Source organism: Somniosus microcephalus, chromosome 15 (assembly GCF_052327205.1).
Source record: "Somniosus microcephalus isolate GS21.2 chromosome 15, FLI_Smic_1.0, whole genome shotgun sequence".
NCBI classification, from domain to species: Eukaryota; Metazoa; Chordata; class Chondrichthyes; order Squaliformes; family Somniosidae; genus Somniosus; species Somniosus microcephalus.
Window position 1 is genome coordinate 89,341,111 of NC_141001.1, and position 22,427 is coordinate 89,363,537.

General features: G+C 42.2%; 1 protein-coding gene across 3 annotated transcripts in view; it reads right to left on the reverse strand.

The window, feature by feature from the left end:
• ext2 (exostosin glycosyltransferase 2) overlaps window positions 1–22,427 on the reverse strand; it is a 168,293-nt gene that overhangs the window by 26,500 nt on the left and 119,366 nt on the right. For all 3 annotated transcript variants that reach the window (XM_086008106.1, XM_086008104.1, XM_086008105.1), the window contains one exon: window positions 18,342–18,508. In XM_086008106.1, coding sequence (XP_085864232.1) covers window positions 18,342–18,508 — 167 coding nt within the window. The remainder of the gene's footprint in view (window positions 1–18,341; window positions 18,509–22,427) is intronic.

Here is a 22,427-nt window from a genome sequence, read left to right on the forward strand (position 1 = left end):
CACAGGTCCTAGTATAAAGGTGACTGCTCCCCAGCCCTTCGTATCCTGGACCGGTCGACCACTCGAGGCAGACCTCCATTCTGTTGTTAATAAAAGCCTTTAGTTACTCTTCTAACTCTCAGTCTTTTATGAGTAATTGATAGCGCATCACAAAACCACTGCAATTGATCAGTTATCTTCCAATGTACAACACAGTGCCATTCACCACTTTGCAAGTAGGGATTATTGAAGTGAGTTAGACAGGAGGGCGGATTTTTCTTGATGAATTTCCAAGATGATATCGTTTAAGTAGGAATGCAAAAAATGTTAGTCAATTTGTGCTTGTAATAAAAGGTAAAATAAGGTCAGCTTACGTTTGAGCAAATTTTGCAATTTCCCACAACTATTGTTAAAAAACAGACCTAGTCCCAAAATGCCCAATAAACCAGTTTGAAATCCTCTTCCTACTGAATGCAAGCCTGCTAGTGCTAATTTGGTTCTTTGATACTTCAGGATAGTGACTGCTAAACAGGCTGAATGCAGATTTTAATTGTGTTTAAGAATAAGGTTGGGCAGTGGTTCTCAAAGACTGTCCAGCTATGGTGCTCAACAGTAACTGGACTTGCGCATAATATATATTTGCATGGTTAAAAACAGTCTTGAGCTTTTGCATACTTTCTTTTCAAACTCATTTGCTGTATCATTGCAGTAAAAAGGAGGCTTTAGTTTATCGCTCCCTCATTTGAGTGAGAAAGAGATCCAACGTAGGTATCACAGAAAACAATGCCATTTTAGAGCATAATTTATTTTTGGGGTCATTCAAGTCGCCTAACATGACATAATAGTTCCAAAACATGATCAGTTTAAAAAAATATATGAATGACGAGGTCTACACTAGCATAACTCGCATTTCCTAAATTAGATTATATTGTGCGATATTATTTAACGAGATTTCTTCCAAATGTATCAAAATCAAAGTACTATAATCCTAGCGTGTCATTTTTAACAATTGTGCTGTAAAACTAACTCATAGTAAGAGAGAAAAAGACAACAAATACAGGTAGGGTGCAGAACTCGCAAGAAAGGTTTGCATTTTATATAGCATCTTATTATGTCTCTTAGAAACAGCCCATGTATGACATGGTGCATATACAATGAATTATTGTACTGAATTACTTTTGAAGTGTAGTCACTGTTGTTTTGGAGGCAAGGTCAAACACAAACAGCAATGAGATGATTGAGCAGTTTATCTGTTTTTGGTAGTATTGTACTCGGAGGACTCACTACAAAAATCAGACCACAGAGATGGTGGATAGGCACTCTGCTCTAGCTGTGGGAGAATGCGAGATCGGTGGAATAGTACAAGCTACTGAGTGTGGACCCAAACAGTCGCCATGGCATCCCTATGAAGCAGCGGACAGCCAGATGCTTTCTCATCCTTCTCGGTCTCCTTAATCTCAAGGGGTTATGCTCACTCACTCACTCTATGACTCTCTTAGCTTATGCCCTCATTTCCTGAAGATCCATCACAGCAATGGGGGGGGGGGGGGGGGGGGGGGGGGGGGAGGTGGGGTAGAGGACGATAAAGATGCTGATGAGTGGGTAGGAAGTTTTTTTTCTGGTGGATTATAATGTTGACAATAATGATCTACCCAAGAGCCAGCACAGGCACGATGGGCTGAATGGCCGGTTTCTGTGCTGTCTCATTCTATGAAGAGGAAAATGATGAGGACCTGCCACACAAGTCCCTGGAATAAGACAGGGCCCCATATTCCTCTAACCCAGTAACATCCCCTGCTTTATTTGTTTTCTCACTCCCACACACCAGCTCAGATTCTTTCATGGGGGTGGGACGAAGGTAGAGGAGGTGGTGTTAATGAGGATGTGGCATTGGTTGATTCACAGAGCACAAGGGAGCTGGGAGTCGCTGAAGATATCCAACCTTCCCAGCAGAGGGTACGGAAAAGGCTGTTCTTGGATTTGGAGTTGTGGGACCCAGATCTCATTAGGTACTTGAAGAGAAGGATGCTCAAGAAATGTCACATGTACATGGAGGCTCTGAGGTTAGTCTCAGAGGATGTGCGGCAACGAATAGGTATCACTTTGGAGTCTCCGGCCCTCATTTGTAGTATCAGGGAAGGCTTTTCTTTATTGCGTGCATCAATACAGCATTTAGCAGTTTTTCTGGAGTCTGTGGCGGTTCTCCTCCTCATAAGTGGCCTGAGCCCAGTAGATGCCTCTTCCTCCATGAAAGCATACAGCCCTGGTTGCAATGGACAGAACCTTGCAATCAAGCTTTCAGACACTTGAGATGCAGATCACTTTCTCTCGAGGCTTTCAGGATCAATGGCAGATATTCCAGTGATCAGTGGACAACAGATCCATGGCCCAGAAAAATGACAAGGCTATAGTCGACATGTACCTGCCATTTCTCAGAACAGCAGCACATGCCAGGCTATCTCCTCAGAGCACCATACAAGTGGCTCGTAGGAGGAGATACCAGACTGCTCAGGCAGACGGTCAAGAGATGCAGCCAATAGAAGGCCCTTCCCAGAAGCAAGTTGCTAAGAGAGGAGGGCCACCTCGGTTGCAAAAGCTTTTGGCACCACAAGAGATGCTGACAGTCTCTTGTGATACTGGACTACAGGTCGTAACTAAGAAGCACCAGAACAGGAGAAAGAAAGGCTCCTCTAGACAGCCAGAGGAAGGACAGTGTGAAGGAATAGGATGGTTAGTAATCCTCTGGAAGTGGTTGCAATAAAAGAGAAGATGCATTTATCTCATGCTCATGTATTCATGGAGATGTAGCCATACAAGAGGTGGAACTTATTTTGTGCTCATATATTCATGGAGATTGTAAAGACTTGTAGGGGTCAAGTAGAAGCATAACAGGTCTGAGGTTCTAAGAATATAATCATTGAAATAATTGTGATTTCTCTGAAGGCAGGGGAAACTGGCAATGGTGACTAAACAGATGAGAATACTGAATTTGATAAGTTAATTTTGGATGTCCCCTTGCAACCATCACCCAAGAATCCTCCAAGTGAGGATCCTCCTGATCATCCACTCCACGCTCCTCTACCTCTAAAGCAGTTAGAGCCACCTCTGCAGCAATCTCCATATCCAGGCTTTTTTGGATGGTAAAGTTCTGCAGAGCACAGCAAGCTGTAACTATGCAGGATGCATGCTTGGAAGCATATTGTATAGCCTCTCCTGATCCGTCAAACCCCTCGAAAGGCCCCTATGATTCTCTCCAACATAACTCTAATAGAGGCATGTGGTTCATAGTAGTACTCCTCAAATGTTGCTCTTGCCATGCAGAGGGGTCATTATTAATGTTCCCTGTAAGCTATGCTTTGTTCTGCATGTCCTGTTTCTTTTAGTGCGCGGTCCCTTTAAATTTCCACGCACGCGCAGTACTTACAATAGAGAAGCCAGTGGGAATTTTACCATTGCTGCTCAGCTTAGAGGGAACACTGGTCATTATAAGAAATAGGAGCAGGAGTAGGCCAATCGGCCCCTCGAGCCTGCTCCACCATTCAATAAGATCATGGCTGATCTGATCCTAACTTCAAATCTTCTATCACTGTGCATCCACCCGAACCCATGTGATCTCCCGGGAGAGGTGAAAAACCAGATAAAGACCCAATGGCCAATTTGGGAGAAAAAAATCTGGGAAATTCCTCTCCGACCTATCTAGGCGATCGAAATTCTTCCAGGAGATCACTCTGTCCCTATATTTTCTACAGTACTTACCTTCTGTAAAGGCGATCTCCACCTCAGCCAGGAACAGGAATAAAACCATCTCCTGAAATCTAACAGAATTAGAACACAGTAGGAGCAGAACCAGGCTACACGGCCCCTGGGCCCCCTCCACTACCCACAGGGCCATGACCATTCCGAACCTAGACTCATGTCCAATTTCCTGCCCGCTCCCCGTAACCCTTAATTCCCTTTACTTCTAGGAAACTATCTATTTCTGTTTTAAATTTATTTAATGATGTAGCTTCCACAGCTTTCTGGGGCAGCAAATTCCACAAACCTACCACCCTCTGAGTGAAGAAGTTTCTCCTCATCTCAGTTTTGAAAGAGCAGCCCCTTATTTTAAGATTATGCCCCCTAGTTCTAGTTTCACCCATCATTGGGAACATCCTCACCGCATCCACCCGATCAAACCCCTTCACAATCTTATATGTTTCAATAAGATCGCCTCTCATTCTTCTGAACTCCAATGAGTCGAGTCCCAATCTACTCAACCTCTCCTCATATGACCACCCCCTCATCCCCGGGATTAACCGAGTGAACCTTCTTTGTACTGATTCGAGAGCAAGTATGTCTTTTCTTAAGTATGGACACCAAAACTGTATGCAGTATTCCAGGTGCGGTCTCACCAATACCTTGTACAACTGCAGCAATACCTCCCTGTTTTTATATTCCATCCCCCTAGCAATAAAAGCCAACATTCCATTGGCCTTCTTGATCACTTGCTGCACCTGCATACTAACTTTTTGAGTTTCGTGCACCAGGACCCCCAGATCCCTTTGTACTACAGTACTTTCCAGTTTTTTGCCATTAAAGATAATAACTTGCTCTATGATTTTTCCTGCCAAAGTGCATAACCTCACACTTTCCAGTATTGTATTCCATCTGCCAAATCTCTGCCCACTTACTTAGCCTGTCTATGTCCCCTTGCAGGTTTTTTATGTCCTCCTCACTCACTACTTTCCGTCCCATCTTTGTATCATCTGCAAACTTTGATATGTTACACTCGGTCCCCTCCTCCAAATCGTTAATATAGAGTGTAAAGAGTTAGGGACCCAGCACTGACCCCTGCGGAACACCACTAGTTACTGGTTGCCAATCTGAGAACGAACCATTTATCCCAACTCTCTGCTTTCTGTTAGAGAGCCAATCCTCCACCCACACCAGAATATTACCCCCAATCCCGTGATTTTTTATCTTGAGCAATAATCTTTTGTGTGGCACCTTGTCAAATGCCTTTTGGAAGTCTAAATACACTACGTCCACTGGTTCCCCTTTATCCACCCTGTATGTTAATTCCTCAAAAAACTCCAGCAAATTTGTCAAACATGACTTCCCCTTCATGAAACCATGCTGAGTTTGTCCTATTAAATTATGTTTATCCAAATGTCCCGTTACTGTCTCCTTAATAATGGACTCTAACATTTTACCAACCACAGATGTTAGGCTAACAGGTCTATAGTTTCCAGCCTTCTGCCTACTACCCTTTTTAAATAAGGGTGTTACATTAGCAGTTTTCCAATCTGCCGGGACCTTTGCTGAGTCCAGTGAGTTTTGGAAAATTATTACCAATGCATCCACAATCCCTACCGCTACTTCCCTCAAGACCCTAGGATGCAAGCCATCAGGTCCAGGGGATTTATCCGCTTTGAGTCCCATTATTTTACCAAGTACCACTTCCTTAGTGATTTTAATCGTATTTAGTTCCTCCCCCCCTAGAGCCCCCTGTTTGTCCAGTGTTGGGATATTCTTAGTGTCCTCTACTGTAAAGACTGATACAAAATAATTGTTCAGTGTTTTTGCCATCTCCATGTTTCCCACCATTAATTTCCCGGTCTCATCCTCTAAGGGACCAACATTTACTTTAGCCACCTTTTTTCTTTTTATATAACTATAGAAACTTTTACTGTCTGTTTTTATATTTTTTGCTAATTTACTTTCATAATCTATCTTCCCTTTCTTAATCAATCTTTTTGTTATTTTTTGCTGTCTTTTAAAGACTTCCCAATCTTCCATCCTCCCACTAGATTTGGCTACCTTATATGCCCTTGTTTAGTCGGATACTATCCTTAATTACTTTACTTAGCCACGGATGGCTATCTTTTCTTTTACACCCTTTTTTCCTCAGTGGAATATATATTTTTTGGAAGTTGTAAAATAACTCCTTAAATGTACACTACTGATCATGTACCGTCTTACCCTTTAATCTATTTTCCCAGTCCACTCTAATCAATTCCGCTCTCATACCTTCATAGTCTCCTTTATTCAAGCTCAGCACGCTTGTTTGAGATCCAACATTCTCACCGCAACAAACACTATGCCATATCACCCACAAGCCATTTGTTCAATTGACTATCTTCCTGGAAGAACATGTGTATCAAAATTCCTGAAGCCGAAGGCACCGTGGCAACTCCCAGCAAATCTGACATTGACGCGAAGGATTCTTGGGTCACACACAATTTGGACAGTTAGTGGCAACCATTTCCACTAAGAAAGTGGAGGATATTGACTGTGGAAGCTCACAATGTTATGTGCGTGCCATCTACTACACCCTGCATTTTGGGGAACACAGAAATATGATCAAACTGTACGGCCCTATCAAGTTGCTACTTTGCCGTCATGTCAAGCTGGATGAATTTCCCAGCTCTTCCAAAAAGTGTCAGCCCCAGGACATCGCTGCAGCAGTTTCTCAGGGCAGTGTCCTAGGCCCAACCATCTTCAGCTGCTTCATCAACGACCTTCCCTCCAACATAAGGTCAGAAATGGGGATGTTCGCTGATGACTGCAGTGTTCAGCGCCATTCACAACTCCTCAGATAATGAAGCAGTCCATGCCCGCATGCAACAAGACCTGGATGACGTTCAGGCTTCGGCTGATAAGTGGCAGGTAACATTCGCGCCTTACAAGTGCCAAGCTATTAACAATTTCCAACAAGCAAGAGTCTAACCACCTCCCTTGACATTTAACGGCATTACCATCGCCAAATAACCACCATCAACATCCTGGGGGCCACCATTGACCAGAAACTTAATTGGACCAGCCACATAAATACTGTGGCAACAAGAGCTGGTCAGAGGCTAGGTATTCTGCAGTGAGTGTCTCACCTCCTGACTCCCCAAAGCCTTTCCACCATCTACAAGGGACAAGGAGTGTGATGGAGTACTCTCCACTTGCCTGGATGAGTGCAGCTGCAACAACACTCCAAGTTCGACACCATACAGGACAAAGCAGCCCGTTTGATTGGCACCCCATCCACCACCTTAAACATTCACTCCCTCCACCACCGGCGCACCGTGACTGCAGTGTGTACAATCTACAAGATGCACTGCAGCAACTTGCCAAGGCTTCTTCGGCAGCAGCACCTCCCAAACCCGCGACCTCTTGGTAAACAAGGGCAGCAAGCGCATGGGAACACCACCACCACCTCCAAGTTCCCCTCCAAGTCACACACCATCCTGACTTAGAAGTATATCGCCGATCATTCATCGTCACTGGGTCAAAATCCTGGAACTCCCTACCTAACAGCACATGTGGAAGTACCTTCACCACATGGACTGCAGCAGTTCAAGAAAGCAGCTCACCACCACCTGCTCAAGGGCAACTAGGGATGGGCAATAAATGCTGGCCTTGCCAGCGACGCCTAGATCCCATAAGCGAATAAAAAAGTTACCTGCCGAGCGTGTGTACAGATGGTGCACTGGGTGATATTGTATAGGCCGCCCTGGTTACTTGAAATAAGCTGTCTTGGCAAACAATCTTAGCTGTAGGTCTTCATACAGAAACTGGCACAGCTCTCCTCGTCTGAAAAAGCACACACTTCTCACGCAGAGCTCCTCACTGAAATCTTCATCAGATATGCATGACCTATACATAATGGTAGTGGGGAGGGGGGGGGCAGCAGAGTAATATTTTGTAAGGTGCATTTCCATTCCTCCATCCTGACTTACTCCCCCATCTCCATTAAAATAGAGAACAAGGGTCTACCCATGGGGTCTCGCACAACTTTTATTTAATTTTGAGAGAATGATTGGTTCAGTAAGATGTTGTGTGTTAGTCATGGGATTCCCCATGGGTAGGATGGGCAGTTGCGCCCTGCAGAAAATTATGTGCTAAATTTCATGAGAATAAAACATGCGCTGTGAGACTATGACAGCGTATTGTGCTAGTAAGTAAACTATTCCAATTTAAACAGGGCTAGGGTATCTTGTAAGAAAGAATAGTTTTCTATGCTCTAGAATGTATGAACGACTGCAAGACTTATAATTTAGGTTGTACTTTGAATATTTTCCATTAAACTACAAAAGCGACAGAAAAAGGGATAACTTTTAAATATGCCACTCAAAAGTATGATTTTAGAAAAATAACTTCACCGGATTTATTTTCAAAATTACCAAAATTGTCTCAACAGCATTTAAGTGTCTCCAGGTGAATGCACAGCTGTAGCTAAACTCACGTAAAGTTTGCCAGCACATGTGCTTATGATTCAGAAACTGTAGCTTGAGGGTAGAATATATTTTCCTGCAGTTGTAATTGACATTGGTATAATCAGGGATATAAATAATATGCCAATTTACAAGACAACAGTTTGTTTTTGCATTTGTGTGTGAGAATGTTTCATTCATGCATGGAGTTACAATTTTATACAAATCACATCCTGGTGACACAATCAGCACCTAATTTACCACGCTTAAACAAAAGATCCACCGTTATAGTTCAGAAAAACTGAGACTCCCTAAAGTCATACTTACCGACAATTACATAGAACATACAGCACAAAAACAGGCCACTCAGCCCAAGTAGCCTGTGCTGCAGTTTATACTCTACATGAGTCTCTCCCCGTTCCATCTACCTCACCTCAGCTTTTCAGCATATCTTTTTATTCCCTTTTCTCTCTCATGTACTCATCTAGTTTCCTTTTAAAAGCATCAACCACTTCCTGTGGTAGCAAATTCCACATTCTAACCAATTCTTTATTGGTCAGTAGTAATATTGCACCTGGATGTGCCTCTATGTCAAGAATCCATCGTAAAGGTGCTAGTTGTAAATTTGTAAGTTGTTTGAAGGACCTTTTGATTCATCAGCCATACCCCAAAAATCAAAGAAAACAATGTCTAAACATTTCCTGTGGCACCTGTCATTACTCTGGTGAGTGCTGTGTAGGGATCCTCTGTATTGTGCACGTCAAAGCTATATGATCACAGTTTTCCCGCTTAACTTTCCCTTCCACGCTGGAAGGTGCTAACTCGTGTTGGGATAGGTTTCACAAGTATCAGAAACTCATCCAAGTAGCCCATCCTTCACGTACGACACTGAATGTTGGCAGGTTATCGGGGGACGGGAGTAGAGCATTATAACCAAGCTAGATTCGGTCTTCACCCAATATAAATGCCCCAACTGCCTCCTCGGCAGAAACCAGAGAGCAGAGACTAGGGAATCGAGCCTGGGATCTTCCTGCTTTGTATGCCTCAGTATCATACCAGAGACTACATTTACCCACTGAGCCATCAGGAGACTTTATAACTTAACAGTTAATACCAAGATTTACACAAACAAGATGATGCCCAGCAGTTTCCAAAATAACTCAAAGAAATGATGTCGGTGGCACCAGATTCCTTTAATCAAAGTTCATCTTTAAAACTAAGAATTTAACAGGTCCAAAACAAAGACTTTCCTTAATTTAAGGGAATATTTAAACAACAGCTTTACAACCACAACAACTTGTATTTATATAGCACCTTTTAATGCAGTCAAATAAGGAGATATTAGGGCAGATGATCAAAAGCTTGGTCAAAGAGGTAGTTTTTAAGGTGCGTCTTAAAGGAGGAAGGAGAGGTAAAGAGGTGGAGAGGTATAGGGAGGGAATTCCAGAGCTTAGGGCCTTGGCAACTGATGGCATGCCCACTAATGGTGGAATGATTGAAATCAGGGATGCTCAAAAGGCCAAAATTAGAGAAGCACAGACATCTTAGAAGGCCATGGGGCTGGAGGAGATTACAGAGAAAGGGAGGGGCGAGAGTGAGTGTGCGTATGTGAGAGGGTGTGGACACTGTGGGGGGGGGGGGGGGGAAGAGGATGTGGACACGGTGTGTGTGTGTGGGGGGGAGGGTGTGAAAACAAGGATGAGAATTTTTTTTTTTTTTTTTTTTTAAATAAATAGGAGGCGTTGCTTAACCGCGAGCCAGTGCATGTTAGCGAACACAGGGGTGATGGGTGAACTTGATGCAAGTTAGGACATGGACAGCAGAGTTTTGGACGACCTCAAGTTTACGTAGGGTAGAATGTGGGAGGCCAGCCAAGAGTGCGTTGGAATAGTCAAGTCTAGAGGTAACAAAGGCATGGATGAGGATTTCAGCAGCAGATGAACTGAGCCAGGGACTGAGTTGGGCAATGTTCCGGAGGTGGAAATAGGCTGTCTTAGTGATGCCGCAGATATGTGGTCAGAAGCTCATCTCAGGGTCAGATATGACACCAAGGTTGCAGTCTGGGGTTCAGCCTCAGACAGTTGCCAGGGAGAGGGATGGAGTCAGTGGCTAGGGAACAGAGTTTGTGGCGGGGAATGAAAACAATGGCTTTGGTCTTCCCAATATTCAGTTCGAAGAAATTTCTGCTTATCCAGTACTGGATGTCGGACAAGTAGTGTGACAATTTAAATACAGTGGAGGGGTCAAAAGAGACGGTGGCGAGATAGAGCTGTGTGTCGTCAACGTATATGTGGAAATGGATGCTGTGGCCGAGGGGCAGCATGTAGATGAAAAATAGGAGGGGGCCAAGGATAGATCATTTGGGGACACCAGAGGTAACGGTGCGGGAGTGGGGAGAGAGAGCAGGTGATTCTCTGGCTACGATTTGATGGATAAGACTGGAACCAGGCGAGTGCAGCCCCACCCAGCTAGACAACGGTGGGGAGGTGTTGGAGGAGGATGGCGTGGTCAACCATGTCAAAGGCTGCAGACAGGTCGAGAAGGATGAGGGGGGATAGTTTAGTACGGTCACAGTCTTATAGGATGTCATTTGTGACTTTGGTAAGAGCTGTTTCGGTACTGTGGCAGGGACGGAAACCTGATTGGAGGGATTCAAACATGGAGTTCCGGGAAAGATGAGCAAGGATTTGGGCGGTGACAACACATTCAAGGACTTTGGAGAAGAAAGGGAGGTTGGAAATGGGGTGGTAGTTTGCAAGGACGGATGGGTCAAGGGTTTTTTTTTTAATAAAAAAAAAGAGGGGTGATGACGGCAGATTTTAAAAAGGGGATAATGCCCGAGGAGAGAGAAACATTAACAATGTCAGCCAACATGGGAGCCAGGAAGGGAAGTTGGGTAGTCAGCAATTTAGTGGGAGTAGGGGACGAGGGAGCAGGAAGTGGGTCTCATGGACAAGCTGAGCTCGGAGAGAGCATGAGGGGAGATAGGAGAGAAACTGGAGAAAGATGTGAGTTCCGGGCTAAGGCAGGGGGGAGTCTTAGAGGAAGTTTGGTCCAGTGGGCTAAGGGAAGTGGCAGAGGCAGCGGATTGTATAGTCTCAATATTAGTGATAAAGAAGTCCATAAGCTCCTCGCACTTGTTGGAGGCGAGGGTGGAGGAGACAGGGGTTTAAGACAGTTTGCAGTAGAGAAAAGTCAGGGGTTATCAGTGCATTCCAGGATGATCCTGGAATAGTGAGCAGTTTTGACAAGACGATGGCAGGACTCGATGGTGCTTTGTGGTCCAGCCAGATCTGGCGGTGAATAGCTAAACCAGATGTCTGCCATATCCGTTCAAGTCTGCGTCCCTTGGACTTAAGGGAGCGAAGATGAGGGCCGTACCGGTGGGAATTGTTTAGAGTGAGAGAGAGTAATGGTTTTAAAGGGGACTCGGGCATCAAAGGTGGAGGTGAGTGTGTGGTTGAGCAGATTGGTAGCTGCAGAAATGTTGTGGTGAATGGAGGCCAAAGGCTAGACAGTTGGGATTTTGAAAGTGCAGTTATAAGTGAATTGGGAGTGTGCTTTTTTCCAGTGGCAGACACAGAAGGAAATAGGGTTGGATGGGGGAAGGAATTCCCTGACCTAAATGACTAAGATTCTTAAATATTTTAACCCTTAGGCTATTATACTTTAGCGACATATCCCCGATTGCTGGGAGCAGTATTAATTCACAGCCGGTACAACCAGATTTATACTGTGTGGCTACGAGTCAGACTATTGGAGCTAGGAGAGAGCTCTGCACTTATATATTTGCACAATGTTTTGCTCCCAGTTGATACATTTTAAATATATTAAGAGTAAGCTGAAGCGTCTGCTTTCTCAATTAATTTAAATAAGTTCTGCTTAAGTTTTTTAAGTAGCCAGGAGTCCAATAGACCACCTGCACAATTGTTTTCCAACACAGCTTGACATTGCACTGGAGTTATACTCCATGTTATGACATGCCTAAGTGATGTGAGACAGCCTCCCCCGAGGGTGCCTCAATGTTGCGATTAGCAGTCAACTCGGGACTTGACTTTGAAGGTCTTCTGTCACACTAGTACAAGGGGTAGGTATCCTATAACAGAAATCAGGGCCAACCTATGATTCTATGAATGTGTTCTTCTGGACTAGTTTGAATTGCCTAAGGGGGGGGGGGGGGTCAGAGAGGAATTTTCCAGTTTCCCCCACCCCCCTCTAATTGGCCTGGGTTTTTCATCTGTTTTTTTTCCAGGAGATTACATGGCTCCAGGTGGGTAGGAAGTGTATGTATTGTTATGCAGAAGACAGTGCAACTGTGTGGGACAGGCTGGATGGGCTGGTTGGTCTTTTCCCGGCCATCATTTTCTTATCAAACCAGAAAATTTAAATGTCACTGAATTCATACTAAACTCAATGCAACATCAACTGCTCCTGCATACTTCTGAAACACAGCATTATTATAATATAGCATTGTTTATTAATACAAATATAATACCAATACTCAACAGAGACCAAAAGTTTTTGAGATAGCCACCATAAGATTCGAACAAAGATCCTGTGACTAATTAGTACCAATGATTAACAGTTCTGGTCAGGTACCCTGAACATTGCATATCATCAAAAACATGCCTGGACAATATCTGTACCCTATATTCTGAGCTTTCACTGATCAAACATACAAAGTATACATCACGCTAATTGACTGTTAAGGAGCTAAAAGCCAATTCTTTACCTTCCAAAACGCATATGCTCTCACTAATTACTCTATGATAAATCAGAAACTTATAGTTAGAAACCCCACTACATTTTGTTTGTAACATATTTAAGTTAATTGCCACTAAAAACAATAGAAGGTGCAAAGCTTGTGCAGTAGAGGTTTTTCATGCACATAAGTACTGTACTAGTCAAATTTAAAATGGAGCCTTGCTTCAAATCGTAATATAATTCTCATGTGTCTTTGTCAATTATTTAACACAATTCGAATTTTGTACAGCCACATTAGATACTATAAGCTGCTTTATGTCACAACAGAGTGCTTTAAGTTTTAGTAACAGTATATCAACAACATTCAATCACATTTATAACTTTTAATTCAAATACTTAGGTCTCCAAAAATGACATGTATAATGTTGCACTCAATTTATTGTGCATTTAAGCATTGTTGGAAAGAAATGAAATACAGTAATTAAGAAACCGTAATCTGTATCATCTGTGCTATGTGGAGTTTGCGACAGGTTCAAACTATAACACATGTATTGAAAAGAACCACTGTGGACATCTAAGCTCAGCTTCACTCCTTAAATACTGGAATGTGCCACACAGTGGCAGAACGTCAGCTCGTCCTTCAGTTTCTAACAAATTGAATTTAGTATGTTGGCTAGCTCTTTTTTTTTGAGGCGGGGGTGGGGTGTGAGGGAAATCAGACATAAAAGGACGGGTGGTTAAATAAAATCGAATCTGAGTGGTAAGTTATCCTGAGCTTCTTACACACCTTGTTGCAGTTAGTTGTAGAGTAGCATTGATAGAGGTTGCTGGTATACTGATTGCTCAACCTTGATTGAAGAATGCCATGTCATGCAGAATTACTTTAAACAATGGAGAAAATAATATTTTTCCTTGTTGCTGGCATTATTTATACAAATCCACCTGAATGTAATTACTTTACTTTGCAAAAACAAAGTAGATCAATTTAGGTCACACAGACAACAGATGTCTTAGTGAAATGTTAGATTAACTAGCCTTGATGCGATCTTCCTCATTCTTTGATTGGAGTTCCTACTTGCTATGCAAAGGTAGCAACTGTTGAGTTAAATATTGTTAAGTGCAAGTTAAAAGTCTCTGATTCCCAGCCACATTTCTGAAAGTTCAAGAGTGCTGATGTACCAAGTTATAAGTAGCTGTACCACATCCTTTGGACCAGAAACTCAAAAGGTGAAAAATAGATCTGTCACCAGAGTAAGAAATGACAGTGGAGTTCATAAGGGCAATTCAATTGCATCTTGAAACCACTAATTTAATGCAACTGCCTCATGGTTGATCTCTCAATGCAAGGAGGTTTAGTCTATTAATCACAAAGTGTCACACAATAAAGATGGCATATATGTCAAAAGTAGTACTGTGGGTACATTCTGCATCTTCCTGAGTGAGTTAAAGTTTCAAAACATCACAGGTGATACGGTGGCTACGTTCGGAGATATCCAAAATTGGGCATCTATGATAGAGGGTTACTATACAGGCTGTGATTGAGATTTCTATTCACTCATGAGAAATACCAGCATTCCTAGAATACTCAGAACCTGCTGGCTTTTGTCTTTATAAATATCTGAGCGATAACTTGGGTAAACTGGTTGCTCAAATAAAAGGCAGATGAAAAAATGGTTTAACTGATGAATATTTCACAAACAACTTGCATTCGTAGTTTACTCCCTCAAGTGTGCATTTCTTGACGTGCAAGCCCAATCTCCCGGAAATACCACATCAACGACATACCATTTTGAATTACTCCTCGTGGATAAACCCACTCAAAGTTCTTGGGTACCATATACGTCAGAAATAAGTTTATGTATAAATGAAGGAACCAATCTTCCTTGGTAGTCTTCTCACTCACGCACTCGACATGAGGTTCCCCTCGTTTGCAAAACATCAGATCCTATTCTCACTGGCAAGTTCAACAGGACCGGGTGAGACAACCACAAAGGGTCACTGTTGGGGCATAGCAGTGGAGGTAGGGATAAATATGCACATAGATGGCTGCTATCCTACAAGTCACTTTAGGACTATGCAAACGTTATCCACGGGAGACAAATTAGAGCTTATGTTTAAAAACTTTGAATTCAGAAAGCTATTTTAGTTTTCTTCAAAGCTTTACTTGCAATTAATCACCTCCTTCAGCAGTAAGTTGCAGAGTATCCATGAGAACACATTGTGCATAATCTAGTTGAAGAACCCAGCTTGATGAGGAAAACAATCCCATACTTTATGTTCCCATGTAACTGATGGCGACTAGTGCAAAATAAAGCAATGGAATATTTGTGAAGAGAGAGGAGCACTATGTTTCTGCAATAAATGTGTCAAAACAGACTTGTACTTGTGACCCCCTGTAATGCAAGTATAGGTCAAATTTGGTGCATAACAATACTAGTATTTGTACAGATCTTGTGTTTATACCTATTTTTATTTGAAGTATTACTTGATTTAGATCCAACCATAATTCTGCTGTATAAATGGAACTTATAAAAACTAATTTCTTTTCCAGTCTGTCTATGTCCAGTGGAGAAAAAAACCAATGTAGCAGCATGATATTCCTCCAAACTACAAGTTTCCTACACTGTCAAGGGTGCAACTACTTGCTTTTGCTACCCTGCATCCGTTACATCAATCACTTTAGGAAATGATATTCTGAGTAATGCAATATCTTTGCGAGTCCAGCCCCAGAAACAACAGTTTACATAGGTACAAAGGAGGCCTTCATTACCTTGCAAAAGCTTAGTTGCTCACGAGCAGCATTAAAAAACAGAATCGGATCGGATGCTAAATAAAAGAATATTTACTGCCAAACAGTCGAGCTTATTAACACCATCCACTAACTCCTGCTGGCAGAGGGAAAACCAGAAACTCTCAGGAGCTCAACCAGCAGATTTCAGTACATTTCTTCATGCTCCATTTAATTTTTTAACAAGTATATTGAATTGTCCTTTTTTTTTTTTTTTATATACAAAACTAGCAGTTTTCCTCTCCTAGGTGTGCCAAATACTGTCTGCCATTTTACACTAGCTGAAATAAAACAGGAAAGGCTGAAACTGAACTGTTGGTTGGTCTGCATCCTAAAGGGAAAGAAAGCTCAACGTTTTGAACCATCATCATTTTCACTTTTTAGCATTTTTTGGGCTTTTTTTTTATTTTTTATAAAAGCATTCACACATAAGCTATCTCATTTTATTCAACACATGCGCCACTGGCTACAGTAAATGTTAGCCAACACCACACAAAATACAATACAGAAACACAATTTAGTTTACTTTTTTTTAAATTTTTGTCCTATATTTTCTTAAATTTTGAAATAAAACTATTGATTATAGATTTAAAATGATCTAGATCTAAAAAGTTTTTCAGCCACTCTATTAAGACAGTTTAAAATGTTGTTACCTTTCTGAACATCTTTGCAATATAAGTACTGACTGTATGCTGCATTGCATTTTCTTTTCCCCTTTTGAACAGAACTATTATTCCTATATAAGGTACTCCTTCCTACTCCAAAGTTCAAACTTAGTCCAATTTCTCATTCAGCCCCTGAATAAATATAATTAACACACATGCATTGCTGTGCCTCAAACGTGACTACTAAGACTTTCAGTCCTCTCTCTAAAGATAATCCTAACACAGACACGACACATTACAAAGGCTCATAATAAAAAAGTGAATACTGTAGCATCTCAGCTGAACACCAGCTTGTCAATGTTGGATCTGCTTCAGAAATGTAACTTAGTGAACATGAGGTCCCCCATAAGTGACATCAGCACAGCACAGCATTTTTAAAATGCTGCTCTAACCTGAATGCTAGTTGAAGAAACAAGGGAGAAAGTGGATCCTTACACACAGTAGCAAACTTTTCTAAATATTCAGTATACCTCGATCTCCAAAATGTGATATATAATTCCCTGTTTCTCGTCCTTGAATTCACCTTCTCCATTCATCTTGCTGCTCATCCTCTATCCCTCCACTTCAACTACTCTCCTCTACTAATACTTCCCTTCCTTAGTCCCCCATACTTAGTCCACTTTCACTCTCAATTCCTCTCTTCCCTTCCACCATCCTGTTCACTCTCTCCATTGCTCCGCCTCTTCCTATCCCTTAACTGACCCTTCTTGTCTCTTATCCCAACTTATTCCACTATGTTACAACAGTGAATCCACCTCAAAAGTACTTCATTGGCTGTAAAGTGCTTTGAAATGTCCGGTGGTCGTGAAAGGCGCTATATAAATATAAGTCTTTCTTTCTATATGGAACTGAGGATTTTCTTAGAAATAAGATTAATTGATACAAAACAAATGTCTTTAAATACTTTATAAAACAAGCACTTTATTTATTTCATGAATACATCTACTATTTCTCACTTTAAAAATACTGCAACACAGTCAGTCCTTTCAATGCTGACAATCCTGACGATTTTGAAAGTATAGCTGCAACCACATGTTGAGATTTGTGGAATTAAGCTGATTTGCAGTGGGCTTGGAGGATAATTGCTCATTAGTTTTGTGAAATCATCAAGCCAGCATTTAGAATGAGGAAGTCTGCAACTGGTTTAGCTACTGGATTGTGTCGATCTAAAGCTGAATTAATTTCTAGTGAATGCTGGAGCTTCAGATTACACTTTGAATCAAGCATAGTGCAATTTTTAATCCATTTCCGATTTGTCGTTTCCTTTTCACTGCACCCCCCACACATCCCTCTTCTGTGGCCTGTTGTTGTATTCAGTTGTCTCCCATTCTTTTTTTTCCCGCTCTCAAAACACTACAAGTAGCCTGATGTCATGAATGGTCAGTGATAAGTCACCAATTGAAGTAAGGTGAGGGTGGAACCATGGCAAAGTCTCTCCATGCGCTTGTTTATGTACATCCATGTACTGCAGGGGTTACTGATAGCTGCAATTCATCAGTATCTATCCCATTGTATGGGGGAGGGGCAAGTGTGTATCCGAATAGGCCAATGATATCATTTTTGCATGATACTGAAACACAATGCAGTTTTGGTAAAAGGTAACAATTCACTTACATCTGTGAACTATTTTGCCAAGTACAAGAGTGTTGGCCTTTGCATGAATACCACACATGTACTGCAAGTTAATCAAATTCTATGCAGAAGCAGCCATTTAAGAGTAGAACAGGATAGTGGAGAGCAGGAGAAGCTGTTTGGTAGTGGAAGAAATAATAACAGACTGCCTAGAGTCTCATGTCATCACAAATTGGTGCACAAAATAGATCTCCGATATATATTTGTGTTACCTGTACATGCATGTTATTTTTTATGCTGTACCTTACATAGAACTATGATGTGATGTGAGAAACAGATTTCCGTTGGCAGGATACCCAGAGGGGGCACAAATATTTCACCGATTTGTTATTTTGAACCACAATTGTAGATGGGGTGAGGACACTTCAATGGTAAACACCGTGCACTTACCTCGTAACCAAACTGCAATTCATCGGAAGTCAACATGATGATATCATCATCAATCGCCAAGACAGCTTCAGTTTCAATTTCATCATAAGGAAAGAACCTATTACTCAGTTTGTTTTCTTTGGTTCTTACAACTTTGAGGGGTACTCCAATCTTGGGCCACAGTGACTCTGGAAGAAACACATTAAAATCTTAAACTGTATTTTCCCATTTAAACATTAAAGAAATAAGCCAACTGTATTTGCCTATAGTTTTACAGTTTATAAACCACATGTTCCCTTTGTGTATCCAAAAGAGAGTGACCTTAGTATTTAAATTAAATCTTTGGTGAATCTTGCTTTGATGTCCAGAAACACCACTCAGTGCGAATACTAATAGTATTAAGGGATTGTATTTCTTTAGGTTGGACACAAGTGGCAGCTACTGTATAGATACAGGCGCTCAGCAATTCCAGGCTCATTTCCTGCTATGGGTTATTGCCTGGGGATAGAGTTTGTAAAAATTCTTTCATAGATATTTTAGCAATGACTTCGGCAGCGTCTTTCATATCAAATCCCGATTTAATAAAGGAAAGGCAGAGGATATCAGGCTGCTGTATGCCTCAATGACTGAATTCAGTCTATTCTGTAAAATAGAAGCTTGCTTGTCAAGTGGTCTTTATTTGCCTTTCGTACACGTGATATTTCTCTCCATGTGCCCCTCCCCCACTCCCGCCCCCCAAAAGATTCATGTTGACAAACACAGTCATGTTTCGTGCTTCAAACACTGACCCTAGTTGGGTTATTCCCCTGTGCCTAGCCCTGAATGTGGCAGAAGGAACTCACATTTCACTAAATCTAACACTTTCTGCATTTTGCAACTCTGTGCCCTCTTTCAGTCTCAATTCCCTCGGTTTTCAGTGTTTGGATCGCTGAGTTACAACACTTCCTGTCAGAGCAGTCAGAATCTAGAAACAATACATGTGGAAAACGTAAATGGCAGCAACCATATGAAGATTATACAACCATGATGATACAAAGCTAGGTGTCAGTGTCAGTTGTGAAGAGGCTTCAAGGGGATCTCGACAGGCTCAGTGAGTGGGCGAGAACATGGCAGATGGAATATAATGTGGGTAAATGTGAAGTTATCCACTTTGGTAGAAAAAACAGAAAGGTAGAGTATTTCCTAAATGGTGGAAGATTGGGGAATGCAGATGCTCAAAGGGACCTGGGTGTCCCTGTACATGAGTCACTGAAAGTGAATGTGCAGGTGCAGCAAGCCATAAGGAAGACAAATGGTATACTGGCCTTCATTACAAGAGGATTTGAGTACAGGAGTAAAGAAGTCTTACTCCAATTATATAGGGCCTTGGTGAGACCACACCTGGAGTACTGTGTACAATTTTGGTCTCCTTACCAAAGGAAGGATATACTTGCCATAGAGGGAGTGCAACGAAGGTTCACGAGATTGATTCCTGGGATGGCGGGACTGTCGTATGGGAAGAGATTGAGTAAACTAGGCCTGTTTCTCTTGATTTCAGAAGAATGAGGGGGGATCTCATTGAAGCATACAAAATTATTACAGGGCTTGATAGGGTGGATGCTGGGAGAATGTTTCCCTTGGCTGGGGAGTCTAGAACCAGGGGCCACAGCCTCAGGATAAAGGGTAGGCCATTCAGGACTGAGATGAGAAGAAATTTCTTCACAGAGGGTGGTGAATCTTTGGAATTCTCTACCCCAGAGGGCTGTGGAGGCTCAGTCATTGGGTATATTCAAAACAGAAGTCGATAGATTTCTGATTAGTAAGGGCATCAAGGGATATGGCGATAGGGCCGGTGAATGGAGTTGAGGCAGAAGATCAGCCATGATCGCATCGAATGGCAGAGCAGGCTCGAAGGGCCGAATGGCCTACTCCTGCTCCTATTTCTTATGTTCTTATGAATGATCTTATGCAGATTCTGGGCACTGACTAACCCCCATCAGTCATCATCGCATTTACACTAGCAAAGTGGAGTCACCTTGTATCATTTGAAGTCTGAGGTTTGTTGCAGTTAGACAGGATCAAGGATCAAACCAGGAGGACCGTCCATGCAGGTACACAGCACAGACACCTGTGCAAAAATATCACTGCACTACATGTCTTTTCGCTGTTTCCACTTCCAATTTTTCATAGGTTTTCTTGTAGAGGGTGTGTAACCACTTTTGCCTCTGCTCTTTGTTTTCCCTGCCTATCCCTCCATTTATGACAAACATTGGGGGCAGCTCTGAAAATAGACTGGTAACAATTTAATGGCCAGTCATCTTTCCAAATGGAACAGCAGTTTGTGAACTATAAAATAAAATACCAAAACCTGCTAAGTTTTATCTTTCTTAACTAAAATAAAGCCACTCAAGTGAGGCTCACAAATATGACTTCCGAGAGCCTCCTTGAAGTATATTCATATAAGTACTTTAAACAAGTGTCACCAGTATCACCCCTATTTAAAAATTAATTACAAAGAATTATCAATCATTTCTTTATTTCTGCCCTTCTACTAATTTTTTGGCAGCTTGTTTCTAACACTTGAGAGGTAACATCAAAACTAAAATTCATATTCCCACATGGAAGACATCACACATACTTTCAACCGATTGCCCGGGCTACAAAAATATCTTAAAACTATCTTTTCCACTAACAACATACATGCGTCATGGCCAGCAACAAACTATGATAAATATCCGCCATGCCAGGTTCTCTCAGCGAGATCCTCAGGAATCACAGTTAAACCATTTTGTTGGTAGCTGCCCCAATGACCAGTAGAAAAATGCACCACTCTGCATTGTATTGACCTATACAGAGCAAGGTGGTGCCAGGTTTCATTATGATCTGTGCTAAGGCAGCTGCTCTCGAACTGGCTTTCAGTGTGGGTGCTACAACAACAACAACTTGCAATATTAGAACACATCCCAAGGTGCTTCACAAGATAGTAATGAGACAAAAAAATGACACCAGGCCAAAAGTGACCAAAAGCTGAGTCATAGGTTTTAAAGAGAGTCTTAAGAGGAGAGAGGGGGAGGAGAGGGTTTGTGGAGGGGGGAAAGTTCCAGAGCTTGGGGCCTATACGTCTCAAGTCATGGCCTCCAATGGTGCGGCGAATGGAGTGAGGGATACACAAGAGGCCACAGTTGGAGAAACACACACTTCTTAGAGGGCTCTAGGAGGTTAGAGATATAGGCCCAGAAATTCAGGTCTCCACAGGTGAGTACACACGGGGTACTCACCCGTAAGCCCAATGGAAGTGCCGGTTTCCTGCATGCGCGGGAAACCTGCACTTCCGTTCCCCTGAAAGAAGGGGTTCAGAGGTCGAACATGTGCGCAGGAGAGGCTGCGCGTGCGCATCGAACTTACGTTTTTTTTGCAGGTTTTCCCAGGAGGGTAAGTCTCCAGAAGTTACACATATAAGGCCTGCTTTTTACAAGGTAAGTGGTGAATTAATTAAAATTAAAACATTTTTTCCACGGGTTTATTATTTTTAAATACTTCAAAGAAAGGTAAGTTTATTTTTAGCCCCGTTAGAAAATATTTTTTTTTCTTCAAAAATTTAAATTATTGTTTAAAATAGTTATTTCATGTAATTTATAGTTTATTTAAAAAATGTGATTTAAAAAAAAAATTATTTGAAGATTTAGTAATGTTTTGGGGCTTATAGTATTTATAAGTTTGACAGCCCTTCCTGTCAAACTTATGAAGCATTCCCTGCTCCGATTGGCTCCCCATGGCCCACGTGATCCCAAGGAACGCATCGAACTAACTGCGCCCCTGGGATACGCAAGCACTGCACGCCGGCAGTTGGAGGAGGCCCAGGATCGGAATTCCACGGGGGCCCACAGCACAACGGCCAACGCGCAAGGTAAATGCAGGTCGGGGGCTTACACCCGCGGGAAGCCCCCGACCCAAATTTCTGGGCCATAGGGAGCTGTGAGGCCATGGAGGGATATGAACAATTTGATACCATGGAGGGATTTGATAACACACAACATCAGTGTCGACAGGCTGGGAAGGGAGGAGTGCAAGTAGTAAAATCATCTACTTTCCTGCTGCTGAACACTATCAAGTGCACCCTGGCTGGCA